Source organism: Trachemys scripta, chromosome 1 (assembly GCF_013100865.1).
Source record: "Trachemys scripta elegans isolate TJP31775 chromosome 1, CAS_Tse_1.0, whole genome shotgun sequence".
Lineage (NCBI taxonomy): Eukaryota > Metazoa > Chordata > Testudines > Emydidae > Trachemys > Trachemys scripta.
In genome coordinates this window covers 6,388,346-6,406,501 of record NC_048298.1, presented here as the reverse complement: position 1 = coordinate 6,406,501, position 18,156 = coordinate 6,388,346, and the positions used below count along the sequence as shown (strand labels likewise).

At 53.0% G+C, this 18,156-nt stretch overlaps 1 protein-coding gene across 1 annotated transcript in view; it reads left to right on the top strand.

Annotated features, from left to right (window-relative positions):
- LOC117873537 (collagen alpha-1(VII) chain-like) overlaps positions 1–18,156 on the top strand; it is a 227,207-nt gene that overhangs the window by 33,063 nt on the left and 175,988 nt on the right. The window contains exons 7-17 of the mRNA XM_034763016.1: positions 483–643; positions 3,041–3,170; positions 6,140–6,256; positions 6,653–6,808; positions 8,308–8,424; positions 11,475–11,621; positions 12,391–12,510; positions 13,931–14,089; positions 15,037–15,165; positions 16,290–16,439; positions 17,262–17,399. Coding sequence (XP_034618907.1) covers positions 483–643; positions 3,041–3,170; positions 6,140–6,256; positions 6,653–6,808; positions 8,308–8,424; positions 11,475–11,621; positions 12,391–12,510; positions 13,931–14,089; positions 15,037–15,165; positions 16,290–16,439; positions 17,262–17,399 — 1,524 coding nt within the window. The remainder of the gene's footprint in view (positions 1–482; positions 644–3,040; positions 3,171–6,139; positions 6,257–6,652; positions 6,809–8,307; positions 8,425–11,474; positions 11,622–12,390; positions 12,511–13,930; positions 14,090–15,036; positions 15,166–16,289; positions 16,440–17,261; positions 17,400–18,156) is intronic.

Sequence of the window (18,156 nt, the reverse complement as noted above, 5' to 3'; positions counted from 1 at the left end):
TCTATACTGCAATTAAAAAGCCGCGTAACCCAAGCCCCGCGAGTCCGTGGCAGCTGACACGGGCCAGCGGCGGGGGGTTAATTTCAGTGTAGACATACTCTTAGAAACCAGCCAGCAGCCAGTGCATCTGGTTTGTCATTCAGAGGGCAGTGACCACACTATGGTCACTATGGTGACGCTGGATCACAACACTGGCACTCAAGAGAGGAGCGACAGCAGGAGATGAGTTATCCCATATCAATTCTCTAGGACTGCTCCATAGGGGTATGTTTGAGATATTTACATCCTGGCACAGATCTAGAGCCCAGCTGCTGGTCCCCTTCCGTCTTACCAGTTGGTTTGCTTTGGCTAATGTTTTCTTTTTAAGGCTATCTCTGGAAGGGAAATGGCAGTTTTGTTAATAGAGGCCCTCCCAGGAGGCCTGTCCTGCAGCGTCTCTAACACCCCAAATCATGGAGTTTTATTTCCCCACCTGCTTTTAGTGGAGAAGATCATTGGTCCCCGGGATTTACTTGTCAGTGAACAAAGTTACAGCTCTTTGAGGCTGACCTGGACTCCTGCCACAGGGAAAGTGATGGAATACCACCTCCTCCTGAATTCAGTTTCCACTACCGGGCAGCTTATTTCTGAAGACCAGCGGCAGGTAGACATCCTCCTTTCCCTGAGTTTGGCAAATGGAATGTTTGCCATCCTCTGATTTTCAGAGACTCTGAGTGTGTTGGCTGCCATCTTGGCCAATGTCCCAGGGCAGGACAGGTTGCCCACTTTCTGACCGAACAAAACCGAACACCCTTGCCCCGCCCCTTGTCTGAGGCCCTGCCCTGCTCACTCCACCCCCCCTCTCTCTGTCGCTTGCTCTCCCGCACCCTCACTCACTCACTCATTTTCACCAGGCTGGGGAGCGTTGGGGAGGGTCCCTTTCTGACCAGGCGTTTGGTTGAAAACTGGACGCCTGGCAACCCCGCCTGGGCAGGTGGAGGTTCCGAGGCTCCCCACAGCGGCTTGGGCTCCCTGGGCAGCTCTTACCATGGCCCGGCTCTGGCTTCTGGCCTGGCCAGGTGGCAGGGCCTTAGGGGGAAGGGGAGGTGCAGGGGGCGGGGCCTCATGGTGAGGGAGGGACTAAGGAGCTAAAATGTTCTTTCTGCCCAGGGCCCCAATAAATCTTAATCCGCCTCTGCAGAAGACCAAGGGGCTGGGCTGCGCTGTCCTGGTGCAGGATCAAACCGCTTCCACTAGAAGAGGCTGCACTTTACGAGTGGGGCACAGGGGTGCTTGCTATGTCTGTTGGTAATGGGCCAGATTCTGCTCCCAGGGATGCTGGTGCTGCCCCATTGAGAGTGGGCCTTAGCCCAAAGGCGGGGAGGGTGCATTGGGGGAAGACCCTGTCGTGTCCAGCTGTAAGATCTTTCTCATTTCAATGGATGGAAAATACCTCGAGGGTCAGGGGGATGATTGCAATGCTGATTTATAACCACTTTAATTCAAGATGTGGATTTGCCATGTTCAAGCATCAGCTTATCTTTTGGGGCCATCTTTTTGTTCTGCGTTTGTGCAGCACCTAGCACCAGGAGGTCTTGATCTATGGCTGTGGCTCCCAAGCACGATAGAAATACTCGTGTGGCTCATGTTACTGTAGCATCTGAGCACTTTCCAATCTGCAACGCATGTGTCCTCACAACACCCCAGTGAGGCAGGGCAGGGCTAGTATCCCCATTATACAGATGGGGAACTGAGGCTCAGAGAGGCTAGGTGACTCACTGCAGGTCAGAGAGGGAATCTGGGGCAGAACAGGGAACTGACCCCCAGTTTCTCAAGGGCCAGGCCAACACCCGGAGCCACTGGGCCGTCCAGGCTAGCGATTGGCCGGGATCCCAATTTGTATAGTTCAGGGGTCTGGTTAGGGTGGATCAGCACTCAGAAGTTCAGCTCTTCACCCCACACGGGTAGTGAATCATGTCCACACATGCAGATGGTGGTGGGAATTGAACTGGGGGCGTTCAGCCCCCACAGCACAGCCACTTGAGTTAAAGCAGCAGCTCCGTTAACTGTGGGTATGTAGAAGGCGCGTCTCATCTCCGTGGCCGGCCACTAGAGGGAGCCGTAATTACAGCCATCAAGGCCACCTATTACATCTGTGCTGGCGGGAGAGGGGCAGGGTTAATCTAATTGCTCTTTTCTGTCCCGAATCACCCTGATTCCTTGGTCTTGAGCTGAGGCTGGAAATCTCATGAGCAGGCTCTCTCAGAGGCATCCTGGTGTTTCCAGTCTTCTAATGGGTAAAACGTGAGAACAGCCCACTTCCTTGTAACACGCTCGCTCTTCTGCTTCCAGTCTTTGGGGCATCGGGGCAGTACGGAGCACGCTACCGGTGCGTAGCCAGTAAACAATAGTAATCTCTCATCTCATTGGACCAGATGCCACCACCCCAACTCACAATGAGCGGTACTCTACATAGCGTTTGATTTCAGTGGGCCCACTCACAAAGTAAGGGACGTCTCAGGGTAAGAGTAGCAGATTCTGGTCCAGCATTCAGTGTTACCTTGATAGTTATTAATATTTACGCTACAGTAGCACCAACCGAGAACTGGGCCTCATTGTGCTAGGAGCTGTACATGCACATAGCAAGAGACAGACTGCTCTGGAGAGTTTTTCTATCCGAATAAAACTCAGAAATAAATATTCAGCCTACATTTTTCGCTTACCAATTTCATCCCCTGGCTTCAGATCCAAAGGCCTTTGACATTAATGGAAAGTCTCCCACTGACTTGAGGACGCGGCCTTGGATCAAACCAGGTTCTCCTTTGTAATGGCTTCCCCTTCATGGCGTTTACATCCTTGGCTGTAAGTGTAGAGAGGGAAAATCCCCTTCCGACGCCCAGCCAAATCAAAGGGAATAGATCCTGCTGTCAAAATGCTTGAACTCCTGAGTGGCATTCTAGCACCGTCCTTCCAGATATGCATGGCTCGTTGCGGAACTCCTCGGAGCCTGCTTTGCCCAACAGCAGCCGGCTAAGCGCCTCTCTTCTCTTGTCTGTGACAGATTGTTTTGGATGGCAACAAAAGCACCGTGCTGGTGTCAGACCTGAAGCCCGACACAAACTATTCCTTCACGGTCCTGGCGGTCTACACGGACGCTCGCGGGGAGTCAACGGCCGTCAGAGGGAAAACGAGTGAGTGTGTCCTTTGGAAACTGCTCCCCTTGTTATTTACGGTATTTGTTGGCGTGTCCAGAAGCCAGCCTGGAAACGGTGTGTGTTGGGTGCAGCTTGGAAGCATCCGATACTGTCTGGTTTAGTGAATCATGGTATCTTAGGGCTGGTCTACATTAGCGGGGGGGGGGGGGAGGTTGATCTAAGATACGCAACTTCAGCTATGAGAATAGCGTAGCTGAAGTCGACGTATCTTAGATCGACTTACTTCGCGTCCTCATGGCGCGGGATCAACGGCCGCCGCTCCCCCGTCGACTCCGCTTCCGCCTCTCGCTCGGGTGGAGTTCCAGAGTCGATGGGGAGCGTGTTCAGGGATCGATTTATCGCGTCTAGATGAGACCTGATAAATCGATCCCCAATAGATCGATCACAACCCGCCGATCCGGTGGGTAGTGAAGACGTACCCTAATTTATCAGTGATGGTGTCTGATTTAATATAATTTCCAAGTGCCTGAGAATGTTGAGCTTGCTTAGGTCATGGCTCTGCAAGTTGCTCTGTGCATTGGGCCCCTGGGGGCTTAGCACTGGTACAGTGGTCTGCTCATGGGGGCAGGATCAGGGACTTAGTTTTTTCAAGGAACTCTGTCATGCTCCATGTAGTCCTGCACTAATCCATAGCAAGGGTGCAATTCACCCCAGTGCACGGCTTCGTGTTCCCCTGAAACTCTATTTTGAGGGTGTCAGTGGATTTAGGTTGTGTCATGGCCGGGTACTGGCTGTCTGCATGCAGGGGTGAATTTCACCCAAGGAGAACACCGAAGTGGCACAATTATTATGCTCCTGAAGTCAGGAAGTGACCTAAGTGAAGGTCACTCCTGCCCCTGCTCTAGGAGCTGATCTGTGCATCAGGCTGGTCCTCTGCACAGTGGTGACTTTCACCCAGTCACCTGAGTCCCTGAATCCTGCTCAGGATCATCAGACTGGCAACACAGCAGCTTCCTGTGGGACTCTGCTTAAGACACATTTTAAACCATTTTATTGGGATTTCCTCTGTACTCAGATTCGACATGGCTCATTCATCTGCTGTTACGTTACTGCCTTCCTTTAAGAGCCAGTTTCCCAGTGTCAAAAATATAGGCCCAAATTCAGGCCAGGTGCCACACCAGCAAGACTCCCGTTTACTCTGGGTCTGGATTTGGCTGATTGGATGCGTCTTGAACCAGGTGTCACTGCACGGCAGGTGTGTTAAGGAGTTGCACCGGATCAGCTCCTCTGTTTTGCGTGAAGCGTCTAGTCTGCTGTTCCCAAGGGACCTTCTTTTTTGAGTGGTGTCTGTCTTCTTGAGGGAGGATCTAAGGCAGGATTAAATAAATAATGAGTCTTAGATTCATAGACTCAGACTTGAAGGCCAGAGGGGACCATCATGATCATCTAGCCTGACCTCCTGCACTTGCAGGCCACAGAACTTCGCCTACCCGTCCCTGTAATAGACCCCTCACCTTTGGATGAGTTACTGAAGTCCTCAAATTATGGTTTAAAGGCTTCAAGTTACAGAGAATCCACCATTTACACTAGTTTAAACGTGCAAGTGACCCGTGCTCCATGCTGCAGAGGAAGGCGAAAAACCCTCTGGGCTTCTGCCAATCTGACCGAGGGGAAAATTCCTTCCCGACCCCAGATCACTTAGACCCTGAGCATGTGGGCAAGACCCACCAGGCAGATACCTGGGAAAGCATTCTCTGTAGTAACTCAGAGCCCTGCCCATCTGCTAGTGCCGTGATAACGTTTCCTTACATGCACTCGCCAGGAATAAGATGGAAGGTTTTGGTGGGAAAAGTAAAGTCACCCGATGTATCTTCTGATCCCTGCCAGTGAGCCGGAGGCAGGAGCTGTAGCTCTGGCTGGTTGGATCAGTACCGAGGCACGTGAGCAGGAGTAAAGAAGCTTCAGTGCATGTGCCATTGCAGCGTTGCCCCGCCTTCAAGCTAACGCTACCCTCAGTAGCGTCAGTGGCAATGCCTTGGGGTAGAGATCCCCTAGAATTCCTAGCTCCGTACTAAGCAGTGGTGCATTGTGGGCGATCCTGTAACATTCTCATGCTGCGACATTCACTTTGCCCAGGTGCCAGTGACCCTGCAAGGTGTGGGAGGGCATGAAGCAAGGAACTAGGGATGTTAGTGAGGGGATGGAAGGGAGCATGGGGGATCTAGGGTGACCAGATGAGAGACGTGAAATATCGGGACGAGGGGGTTCCGGCGGAGCCAAAAAAAACCAAAACCAAGAGATGGTGGCGGAGGAAAAAACAAAAGCAAAAAAAAAAAAAAAAAAATCAAGAGCCGCTGGAGCATAGGAAAAATTCGTGGGGGCTGCGCACCCATCGGCAGCTCCCCACCCCGCCCCCCTGCACCAGCTCGCCTCAGCTCCGCCTCCTGCCGCGTCCTGCTTCTCCCCCCTCCCTCCAGCACTTGTGCCGCCATACAGCTGATTAGTGCAAGTCTGGGAGGGAGAGGGGAGGAGGAGGAATGCGGCGTGCTTGGGGAAGAGGCGGGGCCAGGGCGGGGATTTGGGGAGGGATCCAATGGGGCAGTGAGGGGGCGGGGCTGGGAGTGGGGCAAGGGTGGGAATTTGGGGAGGGATCCAATGGGGGAGGGAGGGTACGGAGTCAGGGTGGGGCCGGGGTGGAGTTGGGGCGGGGGGGGGGCGCGAGCCCCCTCCACCTGTGCGCTGGAGGGCAAAATATAGGGACACTTTGTGTCCCGACCGAATGAACATTGGTCGGGACACAGGACAAACAAGTAAATATCGGGACAGTCCCGATAAAATTGGGACGTCTGGTCACCCTAGGGGGATCTGATACTGTGAGAGAAGTGTCTGTTCACTGCTATATCCCTTCACCCTTGGAGAACATGGGAGTTTCTCTTCTTTGTAGGGGGTCTTCGCTGTGAGGCAGCCCTGACCCTTAACCTCTGGGTCCCTTTTGTGTCTTCAAGCGCCCGTACCTCCAGTGACCAATTTCCGGGTCATAGAAGAAGGACTCTCCAGCCTCAAGGTAGCCTGGACTCCTCCCCTGGGGAAGCTTGAAGGCTACAAGATCTACATGCCCAGATGTAAGTTGTGATCTGCTAGGTTTTCACACCAGCGTCAGGTATTTTCATGGAAGTCCTGATGCTTGGGAAAAGCAACGTCCCCACTTCCGGAGCTCTGTCCTCTAAGGCCCAGCCCTGGTATCACAATGCAGTGGGGATCCCATGGCATCGCTGATGTGTCTGTGTCACCCTGGGGCGACGTGGCGTTGGCCTCCCCAGGTGAGTTTGGAGCCTCTTGTAGAAAGCAAGGTAGTCCCACCAAGGCAGGGACTTTCCTTTGCAAACGCAGACGGTATAATTCTGGGGCTGCCCCGCGTCTAATTCTCTGACGCTGACAGTAGACTGGCAAATATGCCGCGCTCCTCTGTTCACAGGTGTCACTCACCAGGGTGTCCTATTTGGTTCTGGCCCCTACAGCAAACAGACCCGGGATGACCTATGAGCAGATTCTGGGCGGCGACGTCACCTCTCACGTGCTTGGCAACTTGCAGGAGGATAACGAATATACTGTCAGTATCTATGCTGTGTACCGCCAGGGCCCGAGCCAACCGGTGTCCACTACGGGGAGAACATGTAAGAGGTTTGATTGCTGAGGTGGCATTCTTAACTGCACTGGAAATCGGGCTCATGCCTCCTCTCCTTTGCACGCTTGCTCCTGCTCTGACGCTTGCCCCTGTGCACATGTATGCTTTTCTTTGCACGCTTGCTGTCACGCCTATCCCCGTGCACATGTATGCATTTCTTTGCACGCTTATGCTGCTGTCATGCCTGTCTCTGTGCACACGTATGGTCTTTGCATGCTCGCTTCTGCTCTCACGCTTGCCCCTCTGCTTAGGCGTGCTCACACATGCTCATACACACTCTACGCCTATTCTTGCGCTCTCTGGCACACTCAGACCTGCTCTTCCATCCATCTCAGTGCCCCTGCATGCTCCCCCCTGCTCCCACCCCCCATTCTTGCTCACATTCCCCGACACGCTCACGCTGGGAGATTGCTCTCAACCGTTCAGCCTCCGCTCCAGCCCATTCCATTTAATAAAGGCTCAGTCAGACTCTCCTCTCACTGTCTGAAGTCAAGGGAAGCGGCAGGTGTTTGACATTTTTGACGTACAGCACTGGTTTAGCTGCCTTAATATGGACTTAGGAGCCTAACTTTAGGAACTGGTTTTTTAAAACTCTAGGCCATCGGGGTTACTTGAAGCATCACCTCCACTCCTCAGCAGTGACCTGTTCTTGATGTTTCAGGGAGAGCCCCACCCCCTTCACTCCTTATAACTCCAAGCCCATCCTCAGCGCTAGGTGGGAAATGGTTTTCCCAGCCTGGAACATGTTTTGAGATTTCTAAAACGTTTCCTGTCCCGAATCACTACATAAGGGGCTCGGCATGTCTGGTCTGAGGCCAGGGTCTAGAAGAGGGAAGCTAGCCCCGCTACAGCCTGTGCTGTGGAGAAAGAGGACTGCTCTGTTGACAACGTTCACTATAGCTAGTTGCTGTCTGGGCTGCGTGGCCCCGCCCTTCATCTGAGGGGGCAGGGCTATTGTTCATTTAGGCTCCACCCACCCACCCAGACTTGACATTTCACGAGCACTCGATTACATTGTTCCGGATCTTCCATTTCATGGAAGTCGTTGGGATTTATGCAGAGATTTACCCCCGCTGAGAGTCTGGCCTAGTGTTTAAAACAAGCAGCCTTCCCCTCTGCCCCCTCCCTTCGTTTATCCACTCACCCTGTGTGCCTTGCTCTCTCTTTAAGCCCGGGCCTGCTCCCTGCCTGCAGATCTGTTGGCATCCCAGCACTCGGTGTAAATCAAACCAGGCTAGAAAAAGCGACCGTGACAGCTTGAGCGGCTGGCGTCGCTGCAGCTTGGGCTCCGAGTGGCTGTTCCTGATGAGTGGACTACAGCCTTTTCCTAGATGCATTAAAACCGACAGGCTCTGAGGGAACGCTTCGAAATCCCTCTCCCCGCTGGCTAATGTAGGCGGGAGGCAGCCCACGGTTCCTTCAGAGCCATCGGTTGCATGGGCTGTAATGTAGCTTCTCTGAAATGTCTCTTCCCTTTAACCCTTCCAGTGAAGCTCCTGCCAGTGAAAAGCATCTTGCTCCAGAATGAGACGACTGACACCATCCAGGCCAGGTGGACCTCAGTTAGGGGAGCATCAGGATACAGGCTCACCTGGGTGTCGGCAGGTACAGTCCCCAGGAACCAGAGGAGCGTGTTATTTTCATGATGCTCTGTTAGCAGCCTGCATCATTATTGGATCTGCTTTTGCTCTTCTCATCACCCCTGGGTGCAGGTTCCCACCCAAGCGTCCCACAATACAGCTTGAGATTAGAGACAGACCTGGTCAAAATCCTGACCCTAAACACCTGGGATCTGAATCCAGATCCAGATCTGAGTTTTGCACGGGGGTCTTTTCTCTGACCCTTGATTCAAACACCCTTTATGCAGTTCTTAGGGGGAGAAGTGTTAGAAATCCAGATTTTCTTATTTTATTTTTGTCCCGCAGGAAGGATGGATTGGTGGTTAAAACAAAAAACAGGGAGTCAGGACACTTGCGTCCTCTTCCTGCCCTGTGACTGACTTCCCGGGTTGACCTAGGGCAAGTAACTTCTCCTCCGGGTACCTCAGCTTCCCTAGTTGTAAAATAGGGATAACACCACCAAACAGGGGTGATTTAGTTGGGGATTGGCCCTGCTTTGAGCAGGGGGTTGGACTAGATAACCTCCTGAGGTCCCTTCCAACCCTGATATTCTATGATTCATTCAATGGTATCTCTGAAGCACTTTGAGATCCCCAGGTAGGAAGGTGCTTTAGGGCAGTGGTTCTCAACCAAGGGTCCGGAGGCCCTTGGGGGGCCACGAGCAGGTTTCAGGGGAGCTGCCAAGCAGGGCTGGCATTAGCCTCGCTGGGGCCCAGAGCAGAAAGCCGAAGCCCCATTGCATGGGGCTGAAGCCCGGGGCTCTGAGCCCTGCCAGCCGGGGCTGAAGCCGAAGCTGGAGCAACTTAGTTTTGCGGGGGCCCCTGTCACATGGAGCCCCAGGCAATTGCCCTGCTTGTTACCCCCTAACACCAGCCCTGGCTTTTATACGCAGAAAACCAGTTACTGTGGCACAGGTGGGCTGTGGAGCTTTTATAGCATGTTGGGGGGCCTCAGAAAGACAAAGGTTGAGAACCCCTGTTCTAGGGGAGGGTAACGGAGCACCATTCCTGCTACTGTGTAATAAACTAGTAATGAATGGATTTCCAAAGTGCGAATAAACACCCCAAATTGCAGAGATTTAGCCAGTCCTCTCGTTTGGGTTTGGATCATTTGGCTGGAAATCAAGAGAGCAGGCACTTGTGGGTCAGGGATGGTCTTTTTTGTTCTGCGTTTGTACAGTGCCAAGCACTATGGGGCCCAGACCCATGGCTGGGAATACAAATAATAATCATTTCTTTTCCTTCTGGACTTGTTCCTTAAGAACAGGCTCTTGCGTGGTACCTCAACCCCCCCAGAAATGCAGCAAAAGGTGTGTGGGTCTGTGTCTCTGTGTGTATTCCTGAGTTTCTTTAAATCTCAGGACTCCTGGGTCCTATTCCTGCTGATGCAGTATGCGACCGTAGGCAAGTTACTTTACCTCTCAGTGCCTCCTTTTCCCCATTCGACAACTGGGGAGAAGGCTAGATGAACTGGCCAGTGTATATGTGTCACTACTGCCCTCTGCTGGACAGAGTCAGAAACGTTCTACTGTGTGTCATAGGCGCTGCATCGCGTTCCTAGCTAGAGGGCAATTTGTGTGTGTGTGTGCGTCCATCGTATCCATTGTCCGTAATCAAATCCAACCCCCCCCGCAAATTTTCCTGACACACAATTTTGTGGCGGACCCCCAGAAGGGAACGGGAGCATTGGGCGTTGTCGTCGTAACTCATACACATTTGCCCCTTTGGGGATTAATACAACAGGGGTTGTTTTCCCACCCTGCTTGAAGAACGCTGGTGTGAGGGATAATTCTACACTGCAATGTTCATCCCAGGGAACGTGTTTCCCTGGACCGGGCTGATTGTTCTTTCCCATTTTCCAAGACAGAGAATAGATTAAAATAGCTGCTCATATGGAGGGTGTGTTGGCGGAGCAAGGATACCACTGGCATAAACAGGAAAATGAGGAGATGGCACCCCCTAGTGGCTGAACTAAGAATAGCATCCGTTGGCTTTATGCATGCAAGAAGAATGAATGCTGCAGTAACTTTTAAGAGTCATGGACATGTGAGATTTGCCTGTCTCCTTCCAGCGAAGACAGGATTGTCCCCTGCAGATCAAATAACTTTTTAGGCTGAGCATGCTTTGCGTTTTGTGATATTCCCTGGAGGAGAGGAGCTGACCCTTTCCCATCCTTCCCAAAGCTCCACAGATATTCCCAGCCCTGCTCTGTCCCCCAACCTCAACTTCCTGCCTTGGGGTAGCCATCCGTCCAGCCAAGTGAGATGGCAGAGGACTCCCTTGAGAGCCCGTGAACAGCACTGCCCCCAGCTGGGCCCCTTTTGAAGCAGACAGACTTCCCCCCTTCTTCCAACAGGAGTGAAGCCTGTTACCTGCCCAATCACATGCAGCTGTCTGTACTTTGCTGGTTTGGTTCATTCTCCTTGTGCCATTGGGGCACCCTAATGACTGACTGGCCCCCAGGAAGTTTGGGGGGGATCAAAGCTGCCATATGTCATTGTTGTTATTTATGTTTACAGTAGAGCCTCTAAGCCCCCGGCGAGATCAGGGCCCCATTGTGACAAGTCCTGGACAGTCAGCCCCTGCCCTGAAGAGCTGACAATCTACATGCATGAGACAGAGAAAAGAAATATGATCATCTCCATGTTATAGTTGGGGAAACTGAGGCACAGAGCAACTGGCCTGCCCAGCCAGTGTAGAGCTGGGGGGAGAAATCTGCAGCCCACCCCAATCCTAAGGGGCAGGACCCAGGGAGGCTGTAGCAGGGGCCGGAATTGAACCTAGAACCTGAGTCCCCATCTAGGGCCTTCACCACAAGACCAGCCTTCCTCTTCTTTGTTTCCTACCTGAGCTGAACACGTGTTAGGGTGACCACCGATGGGTCTGACTGTTGGTCGGTGTGAGGCATTTAATTGGTGGTGTCCTGCATGCTGTATTCTGGGGGTTGTGGGAAAGGAAGGGGGGAACCAGTCACAGTTGAGTGTCCCTCGAGAGCTAGACCTGGGCGTATCCAGCTGTTGTCTCCTCTCCACTGCAGAGGGCAGTGTTGAGACCGTGAACCTGGACGACGCTTGTACTGACTACATGATCCCGGGGCTGCAGCCTGGGCTGGAATACACCGTCACCGTCAACCCCATCTTTGGGGACATGGAGGGGCCCGTGGTGAGCAGCAAGGCAACCACTCGTAAGTGTCCTGGGGTGGGCCAGCGGGAGGGGAAAGGCCTGGGAGGGCAAGTGGATGCGATCGTTCAGTTCAGGTAGGCGAGACCTCGGGCATAGAAAGAAGAGGGACTGGTGGTAGGGGGGCAGCGAAGGAGGGAGTCAAAGGGGCTGAACGGGCGGCTGGGGACATGGGGGTGGGAGAAGACGAGTAGCGCTGCTGCCCAGGGAGATAGTCGAAGGACACGTAAGGGGAAGGAAGCCTACGGGGTCACAGGATTCCCTCTGGGGATGCCTGGCCTCGTTTCCAGAGCAGGGGATGGGGAGCCAGGAAATGTGGGGTCTAGCTCTGCCACTGACTTGCTGATGAACGGCGGGCAAGTCATTTTGCCTCTCCGTGCCTCAGTTTCCCTATCAGGAATACTGGGGGTGATGTTAGTTATCCTCCTTTATGGAGTGCTGTGGTGGTGCTCAGATGCCACGGTGATGGGCAGTAGTGTAAACTTCTAAAATAGATGATCAGCCAGGCTGATCCCTGCGTTGCCTGTACCCAGGTTGGCTCTCAGGTCTTCCGGTCACACACAGCCACCTCCTAGCCAATATCACCCGTGGCTGACAACCTCCCTCTGGTCTCTTATGCAAAGAGCAGCCTGGTGCATTGTGGCTTTTCTTAGGTCCCTTAGGACCTGATCCAAGTCCCCCTGAATTCAATGGGAGTCTTTCCACTGCTATTGCATCCGTCAGACCCGTAACCCGTTCCGCTTACTCACGCTGCTTGGCTCTCTTTCTTAAAGTGGCATCGAGCGCTGTGCAGACCCTGAAAGTGTCCGACGTAACAATCAACTCTGCCCTGCTCTCCTGGAATTCAGTGGCTGGGGCCACTGGGTACAGAGTGACTTGGGGCCCTACTCCAGGTAAGCTAGTGTTTATCGAGCCCATAGCGCAGACAGGCCCCCTCCACCCAGCATTTATGCAGCGCCAAAGCTGGAACAGCGAGCTCATAAAATCAGGGAATGGCAGATGTCGAGGCAGCTCCGGCACTGGTCACTTGCCCACGTTGCACAACCTTAAGGTTGCTAACTTTCGAATGGCACAAAACCAAACACCCTAGCCCCGCCCCTTCCCCAAGCCCCCCCCCCACTCACTACTTTCCCCCTCCCTTGGTGGCTCGCTCTCTCCCACCCTCACTCACTTTCACTCGGCTGGGGCAGGGGCTTGGGGTGTGTGAGAGCTCCGCCTGGGGGGTGCGGGCTCTGGTGTGGGGCTGGGGCTGAGGTATTCAGAGTGCGGGAGGGGGCTGCGGGTTGAGGCAGGGGGTTGGAGTACAGGAAGGGGTGTGGGCTCTGGGGTGGGGCTGGGGATGAGGGGTTCAGAGTGTGGGAGGGGGCTCTGGGGTGAGGGCTCTGGGCTGGGGCTTGGGATGAGGGCTTTGGGGTGCAGGAGGGGGCTCCAGGTTGGGGGGGGGTCTCAGGGCTGGGGCTCGGGGTTGGGGCACGGGCTTGCCTCGGGCGGCTCTGGGTCAGCGGTGCTAAGGCAGGCTGCCTGCCTGTCCTGACACGGCCTTGCGCATGCCCCGGAAGCGGCCAGCTGGTCGCTCTCAGGCTCTGCACGCTGCTCTCACCCGCCAATGGAAGTGCGTGGCCATTTGCTCAGGGCAGGGGCAGCGCGAGGAGCCCTGTAGCGCCACCATGCCTAGAACCCGGACCTGCTGGCTGTTTCCGGGGGGCAGCACAGTACCAGGACAGGCAGGGGCTAGCCTGCCTTAGACGCCCAGCACCATCGGCCAGACCTTTAATGGCCCGGTCGGTGGTGTCTACCGGAGCCACCATGGTCCCTTTTCGACCAAGTGTTCCGGTCGAAAACCAGACACCTGGTCACCCTACAACCACCCACATGCATCGGGGCAGGGAGCTCGTTTCACTGCCGGTCCTTTGGGTCCAATTCTCAGTTCCATTAAGGGCCCATTTGGCTGCTCTGGCAGCAGAAAAGCTGTACCAAAGTGTTTCAATTCCCTTGCTGATGTTTTATAAAGGTACCTTCAGCAAGAGCAAAAAAACCGAAGCGTTTGATTCTGCAAAGGCAGCGTGGTCTAACCCATTCGGTCCGGGCTTTCCTGTTGCTCCCTGGAGGCTGGATTGGTAGAAATCCAGGGCTTTGACGGGGTCTTTGAACTTCTCTGGCCTGCGTTATACAGGAGGACGGATTAGATTGTCTGAGTGACCCCTTCTGGCCTTAATATCTATGAACTTTACTCGCTGGCTCCCAGTCTTCCTCCCGCCCGCTCCACTTGCCAACATTGTTTACTCTTCAGCTTCTTTTTCTTCCCGCCAAAAGAATTCTTCCACAAAGACCGACGGCGGCAGCTGGCTCTGAACAGCTCCACCACAGCCTACCAGCTCCGGAACCTGGCCCACGACAGCGAGTATGTGATTTCCCTCTATGTGCTCTTTGGCTCGGCAGAGGGGCCTGGGATCACCGCTTCAGCCAGGACGTGTGAGTATACGCATGGTGCGGAAGTGGTGCCTCTCCTTGCCCGGGGAGCTCAGGTGCCCGGTACATACCGACAATACAGAGAGCACCAAAGGGCCCCGGAGACGCAAGTTTAACCTCTTGTGATCAGAGTCTTTCATTCCAAAGAGTTATACAAACTAGCTGTACCCCTGCCTCTGGAATGCAGCCACCTCTGGGGTAGAACATGACAACTTTAACACCACAGAGCAGCAATATACCACAGTCTGGGACACAAACAGAGGAAAAATACTATAGCTAACTGAAATATAGGGACAATTGACAGTACATGCCAGTGTTGGAATTTGACTCTGAGGTAACACCCATTCTCTTGTGAAAAGAGCAATGGATTAAGTATGGCCAGGACTTTTGTTTTATATTTCTTCCAAAAGGCAACACCACATCCAGCAGTACAGAGCCTCTTAATGCCCTCGCGGGGCGTTGGGCTCAGTACCTTGCCAGCTACTGAGTCACCAGTAATACTCCCTGCAGTAACCCAGACTTCCTTTGGCTGTCTCCCAGCCAGCTTCTGACCCACTTAATCCGACGATGTTTGTGTGATCAGGAGGGATGACAGAATAAGATGATCCGCACCCGTGGCTTGGCAGACTCCCGACATCAGTCAAAGGCTACGAGCCAACTCCTCAGCTGGTGTGTCTCAGCGGTGTTCCCGTGAAGGCAATGGAGTTACGCTGATTTACACCAGCTGAAGATCTGGCCCATGATTTCACAAGAAGGATATCAGCGGGACTGTATCCCTGGCTGACCTACAGCAGCGCAAAGATAAGATCGCCACCATGTCCTTTGAAAGTCACTGTTCCCTAAAAGTCACTCCCCCCGGCGCTGTTAGTAGTGAGAACCCTGAGAGGCGCTGGCATTTACTGAGCACATTACTAATCAAGACATCAGCTAACGTCACTTTCCCCTGGCAGCGCCGCTTGGCTACGTGTCCAATTTCAAGGTAACTTCCTACACGAGCACATCCATCTCCCTTGCATGGAGTGCCACAGCTGCAGCCACCGGATATCGAATCTCCTGGAGCCCAGAGGGAGCGGGCAGAGGTGAGTGCAGATCGGGTGCCATGATTTGCTGTTGTCTGATGTGTGTAGAGGACGTTCAAACAAGCTGGCGATGCAGGGTGTCTGCCCCCACGGAATATTGCCTGGCCACAGGAGATTGCTTTAGTCTAGTTCTCTGGGCCTGCACGGCCGATATCTGCCGAGCGAATGCTCTGAATTTCTGGTGATGGGTGTGAAAAAGCAGCCTGTGTCAGGCTGTGTGTGTTATTGCCAGAAGGATTTGAACCTTCAACCCTCAGTGTTAAAAACATGAGCAACCACCAGCTGATCTGAAGGACAGAGACCTCTAGGGTTTAGCTATAGCTCAGGGGTTCTCAAACTGGGGGTCTGGACCCCTCAGGGGGTCACGATGTTATTACAGGGGGGGTCGCAAGCTGTCATCCTCCACCCCGCTTTGCCTCCAGCATTTATAATGGTGTTAAATATATTAAAAAGTGTTTTTAATTTATAAGGGGGGGTCGCACTCAGAGGCTTGCTATGTGAAAGGGGTCACCAGTACAAAAGTTTGAGAATCACTGCTACAGCTGACTCATTAATCTCATGCATGGACCAGCCACTAGAGGGGGACAAAGATCCACATGCGCCAAATGTAGTTTACATGAGCTCCCCCTTGTGGCCACCAGAGTAGCTGTGATTTGTGAATATGTCAGGGATTGCGGTCTTGTCTTAATTGGTTTGGGAAATCATCGTCTCTTACTCTATTCGTAGAGGAATCAAGTGTTGTCCTCGAGGAATCCCATTCATTCCAGGGGGTGTTCCCCAGTGGAGATTTTGGTGGGTTTCCAGACCATTTATGCCACTGATGACCTCTGGGCCTGGTACCAGTCCAAGGCCAAGGGGGATGTGGCTACAGAGTACAAGGGCTAGCTGTCGGGAAACCTTTCCTCATTCAGCCTCCATTTGCCTTTGTTCAGTTGAATCCCTACCCTCCTACTTCTCATCCCTGGTGCTTCTCTAAATGACTCGCTTCCCCCCACAACTTTGTGTTTACCCCCTTCCCCAGAGAGCCTCGGAAATAACCCTACTGGGAGGAAAAGTGGTACCCTTTGGAGAAGATCCACTGTTCTTGGTGAATTATATGCACTGTGGTGTCCTTGTCCTTTCAGGAAGAGGAGTTGCCAAGAGCCAGTACCTGGGCAGCAAGGGGCTTGCTTATCACATTGAGCATTTGCTGCCTAATACCCACTATACACTTGGTGTTCGCGCTATGTTCAACAAGTCTGAGGGACCAGAAGTGACTCTCACTCACCGTACTGGTGAGTTCTGCTGTAATGACCCTGTCTTGCATGGGACAGCATGGTTGGAACCTACCACCTTCAGCAGAGACCTTTGCCACTGGAACTAAAGGAGCAGCCCTGTTAACTTGCAGCAGTAGAAGACTGTTATCCTCGAGAGGGATGCAACACACATTCTGCCAGTGTGTTATGCTATCCCTTCATAAATAGGCAGGGCTGGATTTAGGCCCTTGGGAACACTCAGTAACATTATACATGGGGACCCAAATCTTTCAGTCTCTCTCTCTTGTCCAGCTCAGTTCAGCAGCAGGCCCTGTTGCTCCTTGTGGGATGTGAAAAAGCCCTGCAAATTGTCCCTCCTTCCTTTATGGCAGACGTCACGTGTTTCCAAGGCTCCTTTGCGTGTGAGTGAGAATGCCCCTAGAGCGTGCAGGGCTGAGGACCTGCTGTGTTTCGAACAACTGGCTTTTGAAACCCATGGGTAATATTTTTAGGCTGGTGTATAGCAAAACCTCATTATAATGTTCTCTAGCCTTTCTTCTTTTTGAACCCAATGGGGGAACTCCCTGTAGAAAAGTTGGTCTGTTGATAAGGCATTAAGTGAGATATGCCCAGAGGGTGTGTATACCTGCTGCTTCTGGTGAGGATCATGTGAGATCAGGGATATAGCCCTGGACGTACCATGGGCTAGACTCTGATACTCTGACTCACGGTGAGTAGCACCTTTCTCCAGGCATAGAACCACTGACGTCAGCAGGCTTAGTCATGGAGCGGGGTGTCATTCAGTGGCCGGAAAGATATCAGAATCTGACTCCGATCTCCACATTTCATTCATTTTTGCAGCCTCGCTCGCAGACTCTACCCCCATCCAGACCGTTCGGGATTTGCGGATCGTCGACATTGGAGTAAACAGCTTGAAGGTCTCCTGGAAAAGGACCCCGGGCGTAACGCACTATAAGATATCCTGGGTCCCGTTCAGTGGTAGGCATCCTACTCCATCGGCCATAAAAAGTCTAGTGAGCGAGCGCCGGGGGTCCCTGGTACGCTGGAGGTAGCTCTCAGCTCACTGTTCCCGTACCTCTTCTCACAGGTGCTCGAGGACAGACTATAAACTGGCAGAGTGGGGTCAATGCTTCTAGGAAACTTGGGGTCCACACCCAGGCTCATAAGAGTGGGCTGAACACTTGGCATGGGGCATCTTTTGTTCCTCTCTTGAGCTCGTGGTAACTTGGTTTGATTTCCAGGTATAACCATGGTCCCTGGAGGAAAAGCTCCTCTTGACTGAACCTGGATTTTTGGCTTCTGCTCAGTTATTCCACCAGCTCACAAGTATGTTTGTGTGTTGCTGGATGGGTGGGCGTCCTGGGCCTGGATGGGTGTTTTGAATCAGGGAAGGGGCTCCCAAAGGATCCTGCCCTTTCTCCCTTTCACTGCTGCTTGGCATAGGCTTTAGAGGATAGGATTAATATTAAAAATGATCTGGACAAACTGGAGAAATGGTCTGAAGTAAATAGGATGAAATTCAATAAGGACAAATGCGAAGTACTCCACTTAGGAAGGAACAATCAGTCGCAGACATACAAAATGGGGAATGACTGTCTAGGAAAGAGTACTGCGGAAAGGGATCTGGGGGTCATAGTGGATCACAGCTAAATATGAGTCAACAGTGTAACACGGTTGCAAAAAAACCGAACAAAACCCCCCTCCATTCTGGGATGTATTAGCGGGAGTGTTGTAA